Source organism: Marmota marmota, unplaced genomic scaffold (assembly GCF_001458135.2).
Source record: "Marmota marmota marmota unplaced genomic scaffold, marMar, whole genome shotgun sequence".
In the NCBI taxonomy this organism is placed as follows: Eukaryota; Metazoa; Chordata; class Mammalia; order Rodentia; family Sciuridae; genus Marmota; species Marmota marmota.
This window is the reverse complement of record NW_026000241.1, coordinates 31230009-31244970: the sequence shown is the minus strand read 5'-3', so window position 1 is coordinate 31244970 and position 14962 is coordinate 31230009. Positions and strand designations below refer to the sequence as shown.

At 43.6% G+C, this 14962-nt stretch overlaps 1 protein-coding gene across 1 annotated transcript in view; it reads right to left on the bottom strand.

Moving 5' to 3' along the window:
- LOC107145149 (basic salivary proline-rich protein 2-like) overlaps positions 1–13802 on the bottom strand; it is a 75351-nt gene extending 61549 nt beyond the window's left edge. The window contains exons 1-3 of the mRNA XM_015488953.1: positions 13739–13802; positions 11106–12452; positions 9182–9238 (exon numbers count right to left, since the gene is read on the bottom strand). Of these exons, the coding sequence (XP_015344439.1) occupies positions 9182–9238; positions 11106–12452; positions 13739–13802 (1468 nt within the window). The remainder of the gene's footprint in view (positions 1–9181; positions 9239–11105; positions 12453–13738) is intronic.
- Positions 13803–14962: the final 1160 nt, after the last annotated feature.

Sequence of the window (14962 nt, the reverse complement as noted above, 5' to 3'; positions counted from 1 at the left end):
TACCATGAGTACCCAGCAAGGCATTCTCCCCCTTCCACAAAACTGCTACCATCAGTGAAGGACTCAGCACCAGGATTTTTGAGAGGCTTGTCTGTGGAATCTGGTTGGCTAGAAAATACCTCATCCATGACTTTGATGCAGTCACAATCTGGTTGACCTGGCCTGAAAGGCAGTAGGGTCACAGGGTTTAAGGTTCACAATACTTCTAGGTGGATGCATGGGTTTTCACACAGCATTTCCTGATATCTGATCATCTGGACATCAGCCAATATCATCCCTCATACTGCATTACTATCATCATTGAATGTGGTACTTGGACCACAGTATGCTTGTATACATACAAGAAGAAAGGTTTGGACATATGTGGGAGTCCCAAGCCAGGCACATTGGTGAGGGCCCACTTGATTTCCTCAATGGCCTTTCTTTGGGCTCATTCCCATAAAAATAGGTTCTCACTTTTCCCTCTTTGCGGTCTCATAAAGGGGTTTAGCCAAGATAGAAAAATTAGGTATCCAAATGCTACAGAAAGCACAGCCCCGAGGAATTCCAGAATGTAGATTGAGCAACTGACTAATTTTCTCTCTAGGGCTAGTTGATGTTGTCCTTGGGATAGGTGAAAACCTAGGTATTTGACTTTCTCTTGACAGATTTGAGCCATTTTTTTTCTTGAAGCCTTGTAGCCAGCCTTTCATAAGAGGGTGAGGAATTGTTATGTCCCTTTCATACAATCCTCCTGTGTCTGTCTGGCCAGCAGTAGGCTGTCTGGCCAGCAGAAGGATGTCCACATATTGGAGCAGCATATAGCTATGTTTGTCTACTGGGAAGCATTTTAAATCATAGGGTAACCCGGTGCCAAAAATGGTTGATGAATTTTTAAACTCTGAGGCAGTGTCACCCATGTCAGTTGTACTTTGTCTGAATTCTCTGGATTTTCCCACTAGAAAGCAAAGATTGGTGACTCTTTGGGGCCAGGGGTATACAAAAGAAGACATCCTTGAGGTCTAGACATGGGAAGGAGGCAACTTCAATGGGATGAGACCCAGGAGAGTATATAGTGGCTAGGGTCAACTGGGTGTAGAGTAACAGTGGTCTTGTTAACTGCTCATAAGTCCTGGACAGGCTGATAGTCATCTGTTCCCAGCTTTTAAACTGGCAGGAAAGGTATATTCCAGGACAACTAATTGGGATTGGAGGATTCTACACTTGAGAAGTCTCTCCACATTCCTCTGAATCCTAATCTGTTCCTTGTGAGGAATGAAATATTGTTTTTGGCAGGTGGGCTCAGCCCTTGGTTTTAGTTCTACTACTATTGGGGATATGTTTTGGGTCATTCCAGGAGGATTGTCATCAGTCTACACCCCAGGCACCTTGAAAAGCTCAGATCCATGTTGTGGGCTTTCTATGAGACTATAGAGGCACCACTCCTCTCCCTGGGGGACTGTAAGAGTCAAGATTTTCATTTCTGGCTTTCTTAGGGTCAGGGTGGCTCAGCTGTGAGAGTTGAAAGTCATCTGGGCCTGCAGTTTTCCCAATCCATCCTACCCATTAAAGCCACAGGCAGGGAGGTATAGGAATTTGTGAATAACTTCATGGCCAAATAAATTACATCACCAGGGCAGTAAGAAGGGGTGACGAGCTTGACTACCTATGGTTCCCACAATAATGTCTTGTGTCTGCAAGAGAAGGCCCACAGCTTTAGTTACCATGGGATGTTCTGTCCCAGTATTGACCACAAAGTCCATGGGCCAGCTCCCTGTGATCATTTGGACCATAGGCTCCTGGTGCCTTAAAAAAGTGGAGCCCTGCCTCTCCTAGTTTTCCTCACAGTTTCTCATGGTGGCCAGTCCAACAAAATCATCCTCAGGGGCTTCATGTGGTCACTGCATCGTCCTTGAATTACTTGGCCTCTCTCCGTTCATAGAGGGACTGGGAAAAATAATCCTCAGACTGTTACAAGCACTGGTTCTTCCTGTGACTTTCTTGATGGCAGTGAGCATATTGGATTAGGTTCCATATTGGATTAGGTTCCATATTGGATTAGGTTCCATCCTAATCTCATCTCATCAGGCAAGGTGGTTCTTCTTGCTGACTTCTTCTCTATCCTTGCCTCTGTCCTGACAGGACACCTCTCCATGAGTGTCCTGACTGTTCCACTAGGGTGGCACAAGCAGAACTACCTTCTTTTTCTTTTTCCAGTCTGCCTCATGCCAATCTTCTTGGTTTCCATTGATGAATACTTTCATTGCAACCTTCTAGTAGCTGACTGGCATTCATTCCAGCAAAGCCCTCTAAATTCTGCAGTTTACACTGGATGTCTTCCTGGGTCTGACCTACAAAGGCTGCATTAACCATTTGCTGATCCTTGGCTACTTTGGGTTTGAAGCGGGTGTAAGGACATGGAATACTTTGCATAGATTCTCATAGAATTGACTGGGGCTCTCTTTGGGTCCCTGGAGCACCTCTGAGGTTTTGCTCATGTTTATGGCTTTCCTCACTCCTTCCTCCATACCTCTGAAAAGAGCCTCTTGATAACCCTCAAGCATCTGAAATCCCCTGTCATCATGAGGGTCCCAATGGGATCTTCCTTGGGGAATTGGTTCTGGGCATATTCCTGGGCATTCATGATTCCTTCTGGGGTGTTTCTCTCCAACCACTTAACTTGGCAGCATTCTTTAATGCTAAACAGATTCAGGAGCAGCTGGAGGCAGTCAGTCCAAGGGGCTTGTGGGTCTGAATGATGGATTGCATTAAGTCATTCATGATTTATCCTGTGGTTTCTCAGTGCAGGAGGGGTATGGTTTTTCCAGTTCTGGAGATCAGTGGTGGTAAAAAGCTGACAAATGAAGATGCATTTCCCCCCTTGCACCTGACCACCTTGATCATAGTAGATGGGACCGGGGTTTCTCTCAGTGGCATTTGTAGGGCATTTCTGAATCTATGGTGGGGAGGAAGGGTGGTTTCTAGCAGGGTCCTCCTGGTGCTTCCTGTCCAGTGGGGTTAAGACTGATGACTCAGGGGTGGCTGTGGGCAGGGATGTTCCAGGAGCAGTGGAATCAAGGATGTGAGCAGTCTCTGGCAGGGCTCTGGCTGCAGTAGGTATGGGGAGTTCAGATAGCAGTAGAAAAATACAGTGGTGCGTAAGTGGGGCCAATCTCTTCTGGATCCCCAGATAGAATGAGCTTCTTGCATTTTGGTCAGCATTTTGAGAGAGCTGTCCCTTGGGCATTATAATGATGCAACTGTCTTCCAGAAAAGCCTTCAGCCAGTTTGGCTGATGAATACCATATCTTGCCAACAGTCAATGTAGAGGACACAAGCCGGGGTGGCCTGGGTCCCCTATAATGACCCTAAACACCTTGCTAACTAGTTCTTTATCTAGTGACCCCTTGGAGACCCAACCTTTGTACTTCAAACAAAGGCCAATCTAGATCGGGAGCTTTCCAGGAGTTTACTCCATAGTCTCCGGAATATCCCTTTTTGAAATTTTTTATCATACACTCTAGGGGGGGTAAGTTTACTTTTTTGCCACCAATTTCCTTCCCCTAAAAGATGACAATCACACACAGGAGATGGGAAAGGGAAAAGAGTGAGCAATCATTTCATCTGCCTCTCGCCGCTCTCCTCATGGAAGTATTTCAGACACCTCTTACATTGGCAGGGCAGCATAAACCCCTGAACTGGATCAGCCTCATAGACCTTGCAGAGGACCTGGTGCTGCCCTAAGCCATATGAGGATTCCCACAGACCCACAGATCAGGACTCTGTGCTTACCTAGGCCTCTTTCATTCAGTTATCATTCACATACATTCAAATAGTGTCTCCAACCCACTGCCCAATATCGTAGATTTGTGGTTTTGTCTCACACAATCCTCACTACTCAGGTAACTCTGGGAGTTGAGCAGGCTCCCCTTCTGCCACTTAGTAATAGTTCAAATTCTTGAGCCCTGGTTTCTATATATCTGAATGGCAGCACTTCCATTCACTAGTTTTTGGGTCACACTGGGTTCCTTTGTGCTCCTGGGGTCCTTGTCCCTGCACTCTGAGAGAGCTAGTCTGCTAAGGATCAATTAGTTCTCTGGCACTAGGTGAAGTCATCTCTCCCAACATCCCAGGATTTGCACCTCAGTGACCAGGGAATTAAAATCACTGTCTCCAAATCCTTCATGAGCCCCCAAGAAATGTGGGATTCTCACACAGAGAGACCTAACACCAGAGCTTTCAGTAGGAAGCAGCATTTATTGGTGCTGGTACTGGCCCAGTGGATTCTTATCCAAAGGCTGAGCCCTGAGCACAGTGGGGAATTACCTTATATACCCTCTATTAGTCCCCCCTTTACATGCCAGCCCCTTTGTCCCCCTATACGGTAGCATACATTCTGATTGGATATTTTCTACTGTAGGGTTGCTATAGAGGCATGGCAAAGTTGTGCATGTGCACATAAACACTGTGCCACATTGCCTTCCCTTTGTTCTGGGAGAGCCCTTTGTTCTGGGAGGACTCTTACTACACTAATATAACCATCTTCATTGTTTTTACCTCCTTGCTGTAAAAGTTTTTGCTGTTTTATGATTTCTTTACTGGTTAGAAAAAAATTTTAAGTCCTTCTTTCAATGTAACTCATTGATGAAAAATTCTTTTAGCCTGCCTTGAACGACTCTTTTAGCCTGTCTTTATATTCATTTTATTTGTGAATGATAAGTTCACCAAATACAGAAGTTAGGAGTATTCTGTTATTTCAGTACATAAAAAACACAGTAACACTTTCTTATGGCTTTCATGTGCTTCTTCATGTGCTTTTTGTTCTCATCTGTATACTTTTCTTTCACATGGAAAAGCTCTTTCAGAATAGAAAAAGATATAGCTTAGTAATAGAATGCTTGCCAAACATACATCAGGCCTTGATTTCAACCCCCAACTTGACAAAAAGAAGAAAGACTTTTTAATACAAATATTTTAAAGATCTTTTTCTTTTTGTTTTGGTCAGAAATTTGACTAAGATGGACCACAGTGACTATTTCATTTCATTTTGGGGGTGGTGGTGGTGGTAATGGTCTAAAAGTACGTATATCCCTTAAATTTATAGGCTGAAATCTCAACTGCCAATGTGATAATATCATAGGGTGGGGTTGTATAGTGAAAAGGGTTAGATGACGTCATCCACAAAGAGTCAAGGTTGGCATAAGTGTCCCAATTAAAAGAAGAGCAACTGGGAGTCTGTCTTGGCTTTCTGCCATGTGAAGATACAAGGAGAACATGTATCTTCAGATCTACTAGACGGGACAGGACCATCAAAACCTGAACATTTTGACATCCTGCTATCTAATGTCTAGTCTCCAAAACTGTGCAAAATAAATTTCTGTGAATATCATAAACCTGGTCCATGCTATTCTCTTACAGAGGCAACAACTGATGAAGACAGATGGGAAATGCATACAGTTCAAAATCCATAGTTTTATGTCTTTTGCCAGGATTGAGTTTTGTTTCTGTGAGTTCTGGTGTAGGTTTGTTCCTTTTTTCCTCTTCTTCTCAGATGCAGATGATACCATATGGGATTTTTCTTATAATCACAGAATTTACTGAGGGTCTCTTAGTTTTTCTTTTCAAACTAGACATTTTTTACAACCTTCTTTCTAAGCTGGCCCATACTCAAACCAGCACAGTGGGGGAAGATGGTAATGGGGTCACTGCATTACCTCCAGGTAAGAGAAGTAGCAGTTTCCTTCTAGAGTTGTGTTAACAGCCAAAGAAGAGGCAGTTGCTCATTATACTGCATGGGGGATGAATTCCTGGCTCCCACTTAGTTTCCGGGGAAAATGAGTTTACAGTTAGCTATGCTATTACTGCTTCCCAGGTGGCAATATTGCTTCACTGATACCACCTAATGTAGAAGGGGTCTGATTCCTTGCTGCTGGTTTGAAGGGACCCAGGCCCCATGTCTGATAGCCAGTGATCACATAATATTGGGGAGGGGCTCATTGCTCCTAGGTAGGGATGTGAGTTCCAGTCCCTATTCTTCTCTTACTCTACCACAGTGGAGGGTTGTAGCTCATGCTTTCTGCCTCACAAACATGGAGGTCTAAGCTCCACTCTTAAGGTCATGCCTCATTCCATATATCTTTGGCTGCCCAAGAGTTCTGTCTTCCCAGCTTGTCTGCTTCCTGGTCTTTAGGCTGGAAACAACAGCCATTTGTTGGGCTTTCTTCATCTGTGACCATTGGCATTTCTTTGTTCTTGGAATCCTCCACTATGTGTTTTTTAAGCCAAACAGAAACATAGACAACTCTATCTTGTCTGCTCTGGGGTCCTTTATACATCTGCCATATTCTCCCCATCTTTTAGCATTTCCTTTGGTTTCTGTTATATACAGCATCCAGGGAATTTACTTATATTTAGTGGAGGGAAAAGGGAACTTGGTTGGTTTACTTTAGGCATAAGGAAGCAGCAAGAGGCACTATTCTCTTATTTTTGCTTCCTTAGGAGACATTTGTTTTCACTCTCCATATTGAAGCATCTTGAGGAGATAGACTTGGAGATGTCATTGTTCTCATTCCACACAGAGATTAGTCCAGGTCACCTAGATCAAGATGCAGATTTGTTACTGGAATAGAAAGGAGACAGGTATCATTCATGTTTATTAGTGACCCCCATGACACGCAAAGATGCTTTCCTTCATTAGCATTCCTCTTGATGGTCCTTGGAATTCTTTTTTGGCATGCTTCTACCTCAAAGATGGTAATGTTTATCAAACATGTATTTGAAAATAAAGTAGGATCACAAGAATCCTGCCAGGGTTTACATCCTATTTTTCTTAAATGTTCAGGCCCAGGCATACTTCCACCTACTTTACCCACAGGTAAGACATTTAAGGAGTTCTGCATCAGATTACAGGGAGAAAATCTTAACATACCCTGGGCACAAGCTCTGAGGTCCCTCAGAGAAAAGGAACTCTCTCCCAAAGCCATCTGAACCTCAAGGCCCTCTCTTTCTGGACCTGAAATGGGGCTGGCAGCATTGGAGACCTCTGGAAAGTCTTCAGGGCATTCTGCCCTTGTCTTCATGAATAGCATCTGTCTTCCAACTGAACTCATCAAACATTTGCTGACCACTCTCTTGGTGTTTTCTCCCTAATGAACTGTCTTTGTTTTCAAACTGGCCAGGCTAAGAGTTTTCCAAGGTCTTTAATTTTTGCTCCCTGTTAATGATAAATAGCATTGTGATTTGTTTTTCTTTCCCTACATTTTATTATAAAAATCTGGAGAAGGAAGGCACACCCACAACAAATTATTTAGAAATCTCTATCATGTAATATTCCAGGTCATAGCTCTTAATTTGGGCCTTTCAGGAAGCATCAGGAACAAAACAAAATTCTGTCAAACATAGACACATGTGCCAGAGACACAACATTGGAGCAAAAGTCCCGTAGGACTGCCCAACAACTGGAACTGGCTCTGTAGGGGGCTTCTGGCACACTTCAGCATAAATTAACTTTTGAGGTTCCTATAGAGTCACAGCTCCAGATGTATTTATGTTACTGTTACTTGGTGAAGCAGTATTTACCTTTGATGTCTTTGCAGTGCTTGGGAAAGAAGCTAGCACAATCATCTGATTGAAAATGTCTTTATGAACAGTTGATTTCTCTATTAGGTCTTTTTCTTGCTGAGTTGTGCTTAATGCAGGAAGATCAGCTGTACATGAAGGACTGGCACTCACACTGAGTTGCTGGGCAGGAGTGCAATCTGTTTGCTGGGCAACTAATTCTCAAGTCTTCATTATCATTTTCTTTGTAGACATCTTTAACGAAACCAGACATTCGATTCTCCAAAACGAGTTCACCTGGCATTCTTGATGAACTCCCAAGTAATGGAGGAAAATTTGAAGCTAGTAAGTCAAACTTTGATGTTGGAGGCTTTGTTTCAGCTGTTGAAGGATGGGGTCTTAAGAATCTGTCATCTTCTCATGCTCTTTGACTTCTGAAGCATTCTCCTGCCCCTACCATAGTCCCCATTCTGTTCCATCTGTAAAACAAAAGTTTCCTTGGGAAGGTGAGTCTGCTCCTGATGCCCGGATTCTGTAGGGTTATGCTGTTCAAGTGGAAAGTTTCTTGAACTGTCCAATACTTTAGTATTGCTTCACAGTGAGCTATGCGCTGAAATTTTATTCAGTGACGTGTTCTTGGCCTTTTGGCATTTTTAACAGCTTTCCAAGATCAAATGCTGGGTTTAGATGTTTTGTGCTCACAGTAATTTTGCAAGTTTCCTGGGGATCTTAGAATATCCTAAAAGGACTTTGTTTTGTCTCCTTATGAAAAGAAATATGTTAAAATAATTAGTATTTCTTGATTTGTCTAAGTATGCATGGGAAATGAGAAATGATGTCTCACATTCATTAAGTTACAGAAATATCAGCTTACTATGTGTCTCAAATTATATGAATTTTTTAAAAACCCAATATGTCCTTGCATTATGTCATCATTCAAAATTTTAATAATAATATTAGGTATCCAGAGACTAAAACAAGAAAGATGTTTTTTTGTTTGTTTTTGTGATGCTTGGCATTAAGCCAGGATCTCACATGTAATAGGCAATCACTCTACCACTGAATCACATGCCCACCCAAGGTAAATCATAAAATGAGGCCTAAAGGACTCCAAATTCCTCACTCCTTTAAATCCATCATGCTGCTTCTTTTTTAAATAAAATCTACTTGAGTTTGCATAAAGAATGGTGGGGGGCTTTGGGAGTAATGATAAAATGTGAAGAGAGAAGGGCGGGATCCAGGCAGAGGCACCCTACAAGGGCATTTGTATCCAACAAAACCTGGTTTAACTATGTGGAAAATTTTAAGTATTTTACAATCTGTACAAATTAGTTGCATTTGCTATATATTCCCCATTTCATTAAAAATACAAAAACATTACAAAATTTTGAAAATAATCTAAAAATTTCTTTTTGTCCTATAGAATCTAGGGATGTCAGGGGAAAATAGAAGTCTTTTGTCTGGCAGCTGGCTTGTGGATGAAGGAGGTGAGAAGCTTGTTGGAAGCACCCATGGGAGGGGTCCTAGGTTTTCTTACATTGTGCCCAGAACCCCCAAATTCCAGATTATCCCATCCCCAGGAAGAGAAACAGAAATCAGAAATGGTATACTTATTATTTTATTGGGATATGGAAGAGACAGTTACGACCACCTTGTTTTGATGGCATAGCTGTCTGAAGGACATCATCTTCTTCTTTGGCATCTGAAACAAACATGAAAGGTTACAGGGGAGACATGATATGGGAGGAGACTGATAATCACTTGTTGGTATCACTGATGAAAGGCAGGCCACAGCCCTCCTCCTCTTCCTTTCCCTCTTGTTATTACCCCCTTTCTCTCCTAATTTCAGTATTCTTGTTATGTTCCTAGTGCATAATGTGCTTGAAGTCTGGATTTTTAACATGTGGAAATAAGGATAATTCTTAGTTTGTTTACCTTCTGGTTGCTATTGGAAATGAACAAGGCTACATGCTCAAAGAGTCACTGCAAAATGTAGCTATAATAGTAAAATTAAAATAAGCTAACTATGTAATAACAGGACTTGATTAAAGAAGGCATGACAAGTCTCCCAAATGGAATACAATCAGTTGTAAATATAATAAACATAAGGTAAAAACACAAGACAGAAAGAGAGAATGAAATTAGGAAAGGAAGACTAGGAGGGAGGAATGAAGACAATGGAAGTTAGGAATGAGGAAGGAAAGGGGAAAGCAGGCTGGCAAAATCTGTATATGTATAGGAACTATGATGAAAGGATCCTCTTTCTTTCTTTCTTTCTTTCTTTCTTTCTTTCTTTCTTTCTTTCTTTCTTTCTTTCTTTCTTTCTTTCTTTCTTTCTTTCTTTCATGAGGAATGAACCCAGGGGTGCTTTACCACTGAGCCTCATCCCAAGCTCTATATGATTCTCATTTTAAGACAGGGTCTTGCTAAGTTGCTGAGAGTCTCACTAAGTTGCTGAATTGCTGAGGCTGGCCTCAAACTTGCAACCCTATGCCTCAGCCTCCCAAGTCACTGGGATTACAGATGTGGGCCACTGTGCCTAGCTAATGAGAAAAAACTTTTAAGAATTATGTTATTTGAGATGAGCAAAGTACAGATCTCCATATAATTTATGGTATCATATGCTGGATAAAAAGGATGATGCACTTATGTACCCATAAATGTTTCCAAGAAGATGTCAAAAGAAATTATGATTGTAGTTTTGGTGAGGCATGTGGGGAAGAAGAAAGAATGTGCCTTTCAGATTTGGTCTCATACCCTCTCTTCTGGTAGGCTGCTTTTTAACATGAGCATAGATTAATTGGGCACTGAGCATTTTGAAAGCTAGAAGACAATAAGGAGCATAAACTTGAATACCATTTGGCAGGAGTTCTGGACCTGAATGCTGTGCAGAGAGATAGAACTGAGCCAAGAGTGATCAGGGTCCACTGTGAAAAGAGAAATCATTGAGTCTGAGAAAAGAGGCAGAGGACAAGAGGGAGAACACTGCTCTGCTTAAAGGAACCAACAAGAAGACAGGTAATCATTTGGAACAAGGAAAATTTAGGTCAGTGGTGCTGAAACTGAGTATTACCTTGGAGAGCTTCTTAACACTACAGTGTCTTCCTATCCTACCCCAAAATATCTAATCAGAAATATTTAGAAAGAGGCTTCACTACCATGTAATTTCCCCATTTACCATCAGATGTTTTGGCACACTGAACTTGGTAGGTTGAAGTATCAAGGGCCTTTTCTGGAGATTGAAGTACAACTTAGGTGTCATTGAATATTGATTATGGGGGTGATAGGCCTGGTGGGGGGCTTCATGTTCTATCCCTAAGGAGGATAATGGTGGTCCCAGAGTCATCCAGGATGAAATGGGGGGTGATGTTTCTGAATACCTCCTGATTAGAGCAGTCATTGTTGGTTTACAGGACGAGGAGGCTAACTTGACTGATGCTGCTGCTGCTGCTGCTGCTGCTGCTGCTGCTGCTGCTGGTTGTGGTGGTGGTGCTGCTGTTGGTGCTGCCGGTGGTGGTGGTGGTGGTGGCGGTGCCGGTGGGGGTGGTGGTGGTGGCGGTACTGCTTGCCTCCTTGGTGAGGTGCTTCCTGTTGGTTTCCAGGACTCACAATGCCATATGGTTCCTCCTCCTCCTCCTGATGCTTCTTGCCTTTTACTTGAGACTCCTTCAGGTTTCCAGAACGAGGGGGGACATTTAGCTGCTCCTGGCCTCCTTGGTGAGATGGTCCCTGCTGGTTTCCAGGACCAGTAGAGCCCTTTGACTGCTGTGATAGCTGCTGCTTGCCTTCTAGATGAGACCCCTGCTGGTTTACAGGATGAGGGGAGACATTTAGCTGCTGCTGGCCTCCTTGTTGAGGTGGTCCCGTCTGGTTTCCAGGACCTTGGGTGGTATTTGTCTGCTGCTGCTGCTGCTGCTGCTGGCCCTCTTGTTGGGTTGGTTCCTGTTGGTTTCCAGGACCATGAGTATCATTGTGCTGCTGCTGCTTCTGGCCTTGTTGGGGTGGCTCCTGCTGGTTCCCAGGACCCTGGGTGTCATTGTGCTGCTGCTGCTGCTGGCCTTCTTGTTTGGGTGGCTCCTGCTGGTTCCCAGGACCCTGGGTGTCATTGTGCTGCTGTTGCTGCTGGCCTTCTTGTTGGGATGGCTCCTGCTGGTTTCCAGGACCCTGGGTGCCATTTAGCTGCTGTTGCTGCTTCTGCTCTTCTTGTTGGGGTGGTTCCTGCTGGTTTCCAGGACCCTGGGTGCCATTGTGCTGCTGCTGCTGCTGCTGCTGCTGGCCTTGTTGAGGTGGCTCCTGCTGGTTTCCAGGACCCTGGGTGTCATTGTGCTGCTGCTGCTGGCCTTGTTGTTGGGGTGGTTCCTGTTGTTTTCCAGAACCATTGGTAGCATTTGGCTGCTGCTGAAGCTGCTGCTGGCCTCCTGGGGGTGGTTCCTGTTGTTTTCCAGGACCAGGGGAGTCATTTGGCTGCTGCTGCTGCAGCTGCTGCTGCTGGCCTCCTTGTTGGGGTCCTTGTTGGTTTCCAGGACCCTGGGTGGCATTAGGCTGCTGCTGCTGCTGACCTCCTTGCTGGGGTGGTCCCTGTTGGTTTCCAGGACCAAGAGGGTCATTTGGCTGCTGCTGCAGCTGCTGCTGCTGGCCTTCTTCTTGGGATCCTTGTTGGTTTCCAGGACCCTGGGTGGTATTTGGCTGCTGCTGGCCTCCTTGTTGCGGTGTTTCCTTCTGGTCTCCCGGATCAAGGAGGCCATTTGGCTGCTGTTGCAGCTGCTGTTGCAGCTGCTGTAGGCCTCCTTGTTGAGGTGGTTCCTGCCCAGGACCCCCCTTGTGGTTTCTATTATCATCAGGGGGTGGAGGTCTGAATTCTCCATTAGGTGTTCCCTGAGGTCGCTGGTGCCTTTTCTCACTTTGTACATCAATACCTGTATGTATATGGCAGAAGAATGCATGAGATTAATGGTGGAAACTCTCCTTGCTGTTTCCCTCTCTGATCTCATCTTCTACTGGAGGATCCTACAACTGCGAGCCTCCCACATAACCTCTCCTTCTTCATGAAGAGCTCCTCTCAACAGTATACTAATCATATGGAACATCTCATATCTGGCTCCAGAACAAGCACTTATCCTTCAATATGAAAAGATGAAGTCTAGGATATGTCCAAAGGCAGAAGAGAAACAAAATGAAAGGACCAAATAACTGTAAACATCAGTTATGGTGCCCATTCGTGCACCATTACCCTTCCCATTCATACATCATGTCCCAGAAGTCATTTCCACCTGGGGGGAGCAGACAGCCTAGTCTTGTCATGGAAGCCAGGGCTCCCTGTTATTTGAGTTGGTGGTCCTGCATTTGGTCTTCAGAATCTAATTTGGGGAGGCTTGTCCATATTTTTTGGAAAACTAATAATTGCTAATTCCCTCAAATAATGACAACTTTGGGGAACTGGAAAATTCCTGAGGGGAAATAGGAAAAATTAATTGATGGAGACACTTGTCCTGGGTATGATTCCTCAAAGTTTGTTGTGACTATTTCTTAAGTTTTCTGGGTTTTTCAATGCCATATTTTGTCATGCATTTCCCCTTTTATTTATTAAATCTGTTGTTTGTCTTCACATGCTTTCTCATGTGGGGAAACCAACAATAAACATTTGGGCATAGAATCATATATACTACTTATAGCACATTGCAGTACTGAAATTGGGCAGGAATAAAATATGAAAATTGGGCTCTGATATTTTTATCTCTCTAAGCAGACAGAGTCAAATTATTATATGATTCTCTGAGTCTCAGGCAGCTCTGATGTACATATACCTCCTTCCTCTGCACAGGGAGGAAAACCTACTTCTCCTTTGATTGTGATACTGTCTTCACAACTGGACTGCCCCATCGACTCTTGCCATTTGCCATTCTGCCATCCTGTACATTTCAGAGTACACAGAGGTCAGCCTACAAATCCGAGCTTACTCTGTCATTCCTCTGGCCAAATGTTTTATGGTATCCCTATTATATTTTAAATATAAGCTAAGGCCTTGATGTGGAATGAAGTCATAACTGTTCATTCTTACCCCTGTCCTAAGAATTCTGCAGTCCAGTGTGTCCTTTCATGTCCTTCCCTCTCTTCTCCCTCCTCTCTCTAAAGTGTGGTCATCTCCCAGACCCTAAGAAGAGTCAAACCACAGCCCTCCACTCCCGCCAACATTTCCTTATACCTTCAGTTGACCTCTGAGCTGGGCTCAGGGCCAGCAAGGCCACTGTGAGCAGGACCACCAGCATCTTGAAGGAGGATCTGTAGTTGCTCCCAAGTCTGTGCTGTGGGAAAATGGGGCAGCTTACTTTATAAGGAGAAGCAGAACAGTGGAACCTTTGAGCTGGGTGACCTCACACCTGACACACTAGGATGTCTGGCATCCCTGCTTTCTCTTTGGGACCTCAGGCAAGCAGGATGGGATGAGCATGTGGTTGTCAGTGTCTCTTTTCTGAAAGGTACAACCTGTGACTTGGGCAGCAGTGTTGAAGGAAACTGGTTGTGCATTCAGCACAGATATTAGAACTGTAGTTCCATCATTATTTGAATTTCAGCCTGTTTGATGAGACTGTGACTCTGTGCATCCACTGGGTGTTGTGTATGGCAAACGTTTGAAAACAGTGGTGTCACACTTGTCTGTGTTTGCCAGCCGTGATGCTATATACGGAAGTAAAAATGGTGACTCTCTCCGGTCATTATTTTAGCCCCAAATCCATCATTCACAATGCAAGCTCCCACATATGTTGGATATTTAATCAAAATTATGTTGATATAGAGGTCATTTCAACTCAACACTGTATTGGATTAGGACACCACACTTGAACATGTGGTAACAGAAAGTTGACCCCCCCAGCTTGCTCAGTGTCACAAAGGTTGTCTGGGATTCTCTAGAACTGGCCATAATTGGAGATGCCATGGTGTTGTAGAACACAGGTAAGCTATAGGTTCTAATCTTATGAATATCCTTGTGGATTACTGAAGTAAAAGTGGTGACTGAATCCCTATGAGACACAAGATACACATTTCCTAGAATGATCCATGCAGCTTCATGATGCTAAGACTTCTTCCAGGCTCTGTCCCTTCTACTCAGGTTCTATAAGATTGGGTTTCAGCCTTATATCTTGTACAAAGTATTTTTAAATCCCTGAACATTGATTGGTCACAATTATACAATTGAAGTCTGATACAACTTTCAAAGCCTCAATTGTGTTGCACTTCATTTTTACAGTCAGCTCCTATGCTGTTTTTTCACATTGGTCTTCAATACAGAGAATTTTCTCAACCATATTTTGAAATCCATGCCTGCTCAAACTTCTTGGAAAACTGATTTTGTTGATATGCTTCATTCTGTCTCAGTCCTCTGTATTTATTTATTGTCTTGTACCTGCATTTTCCTCGTGCATTCTTT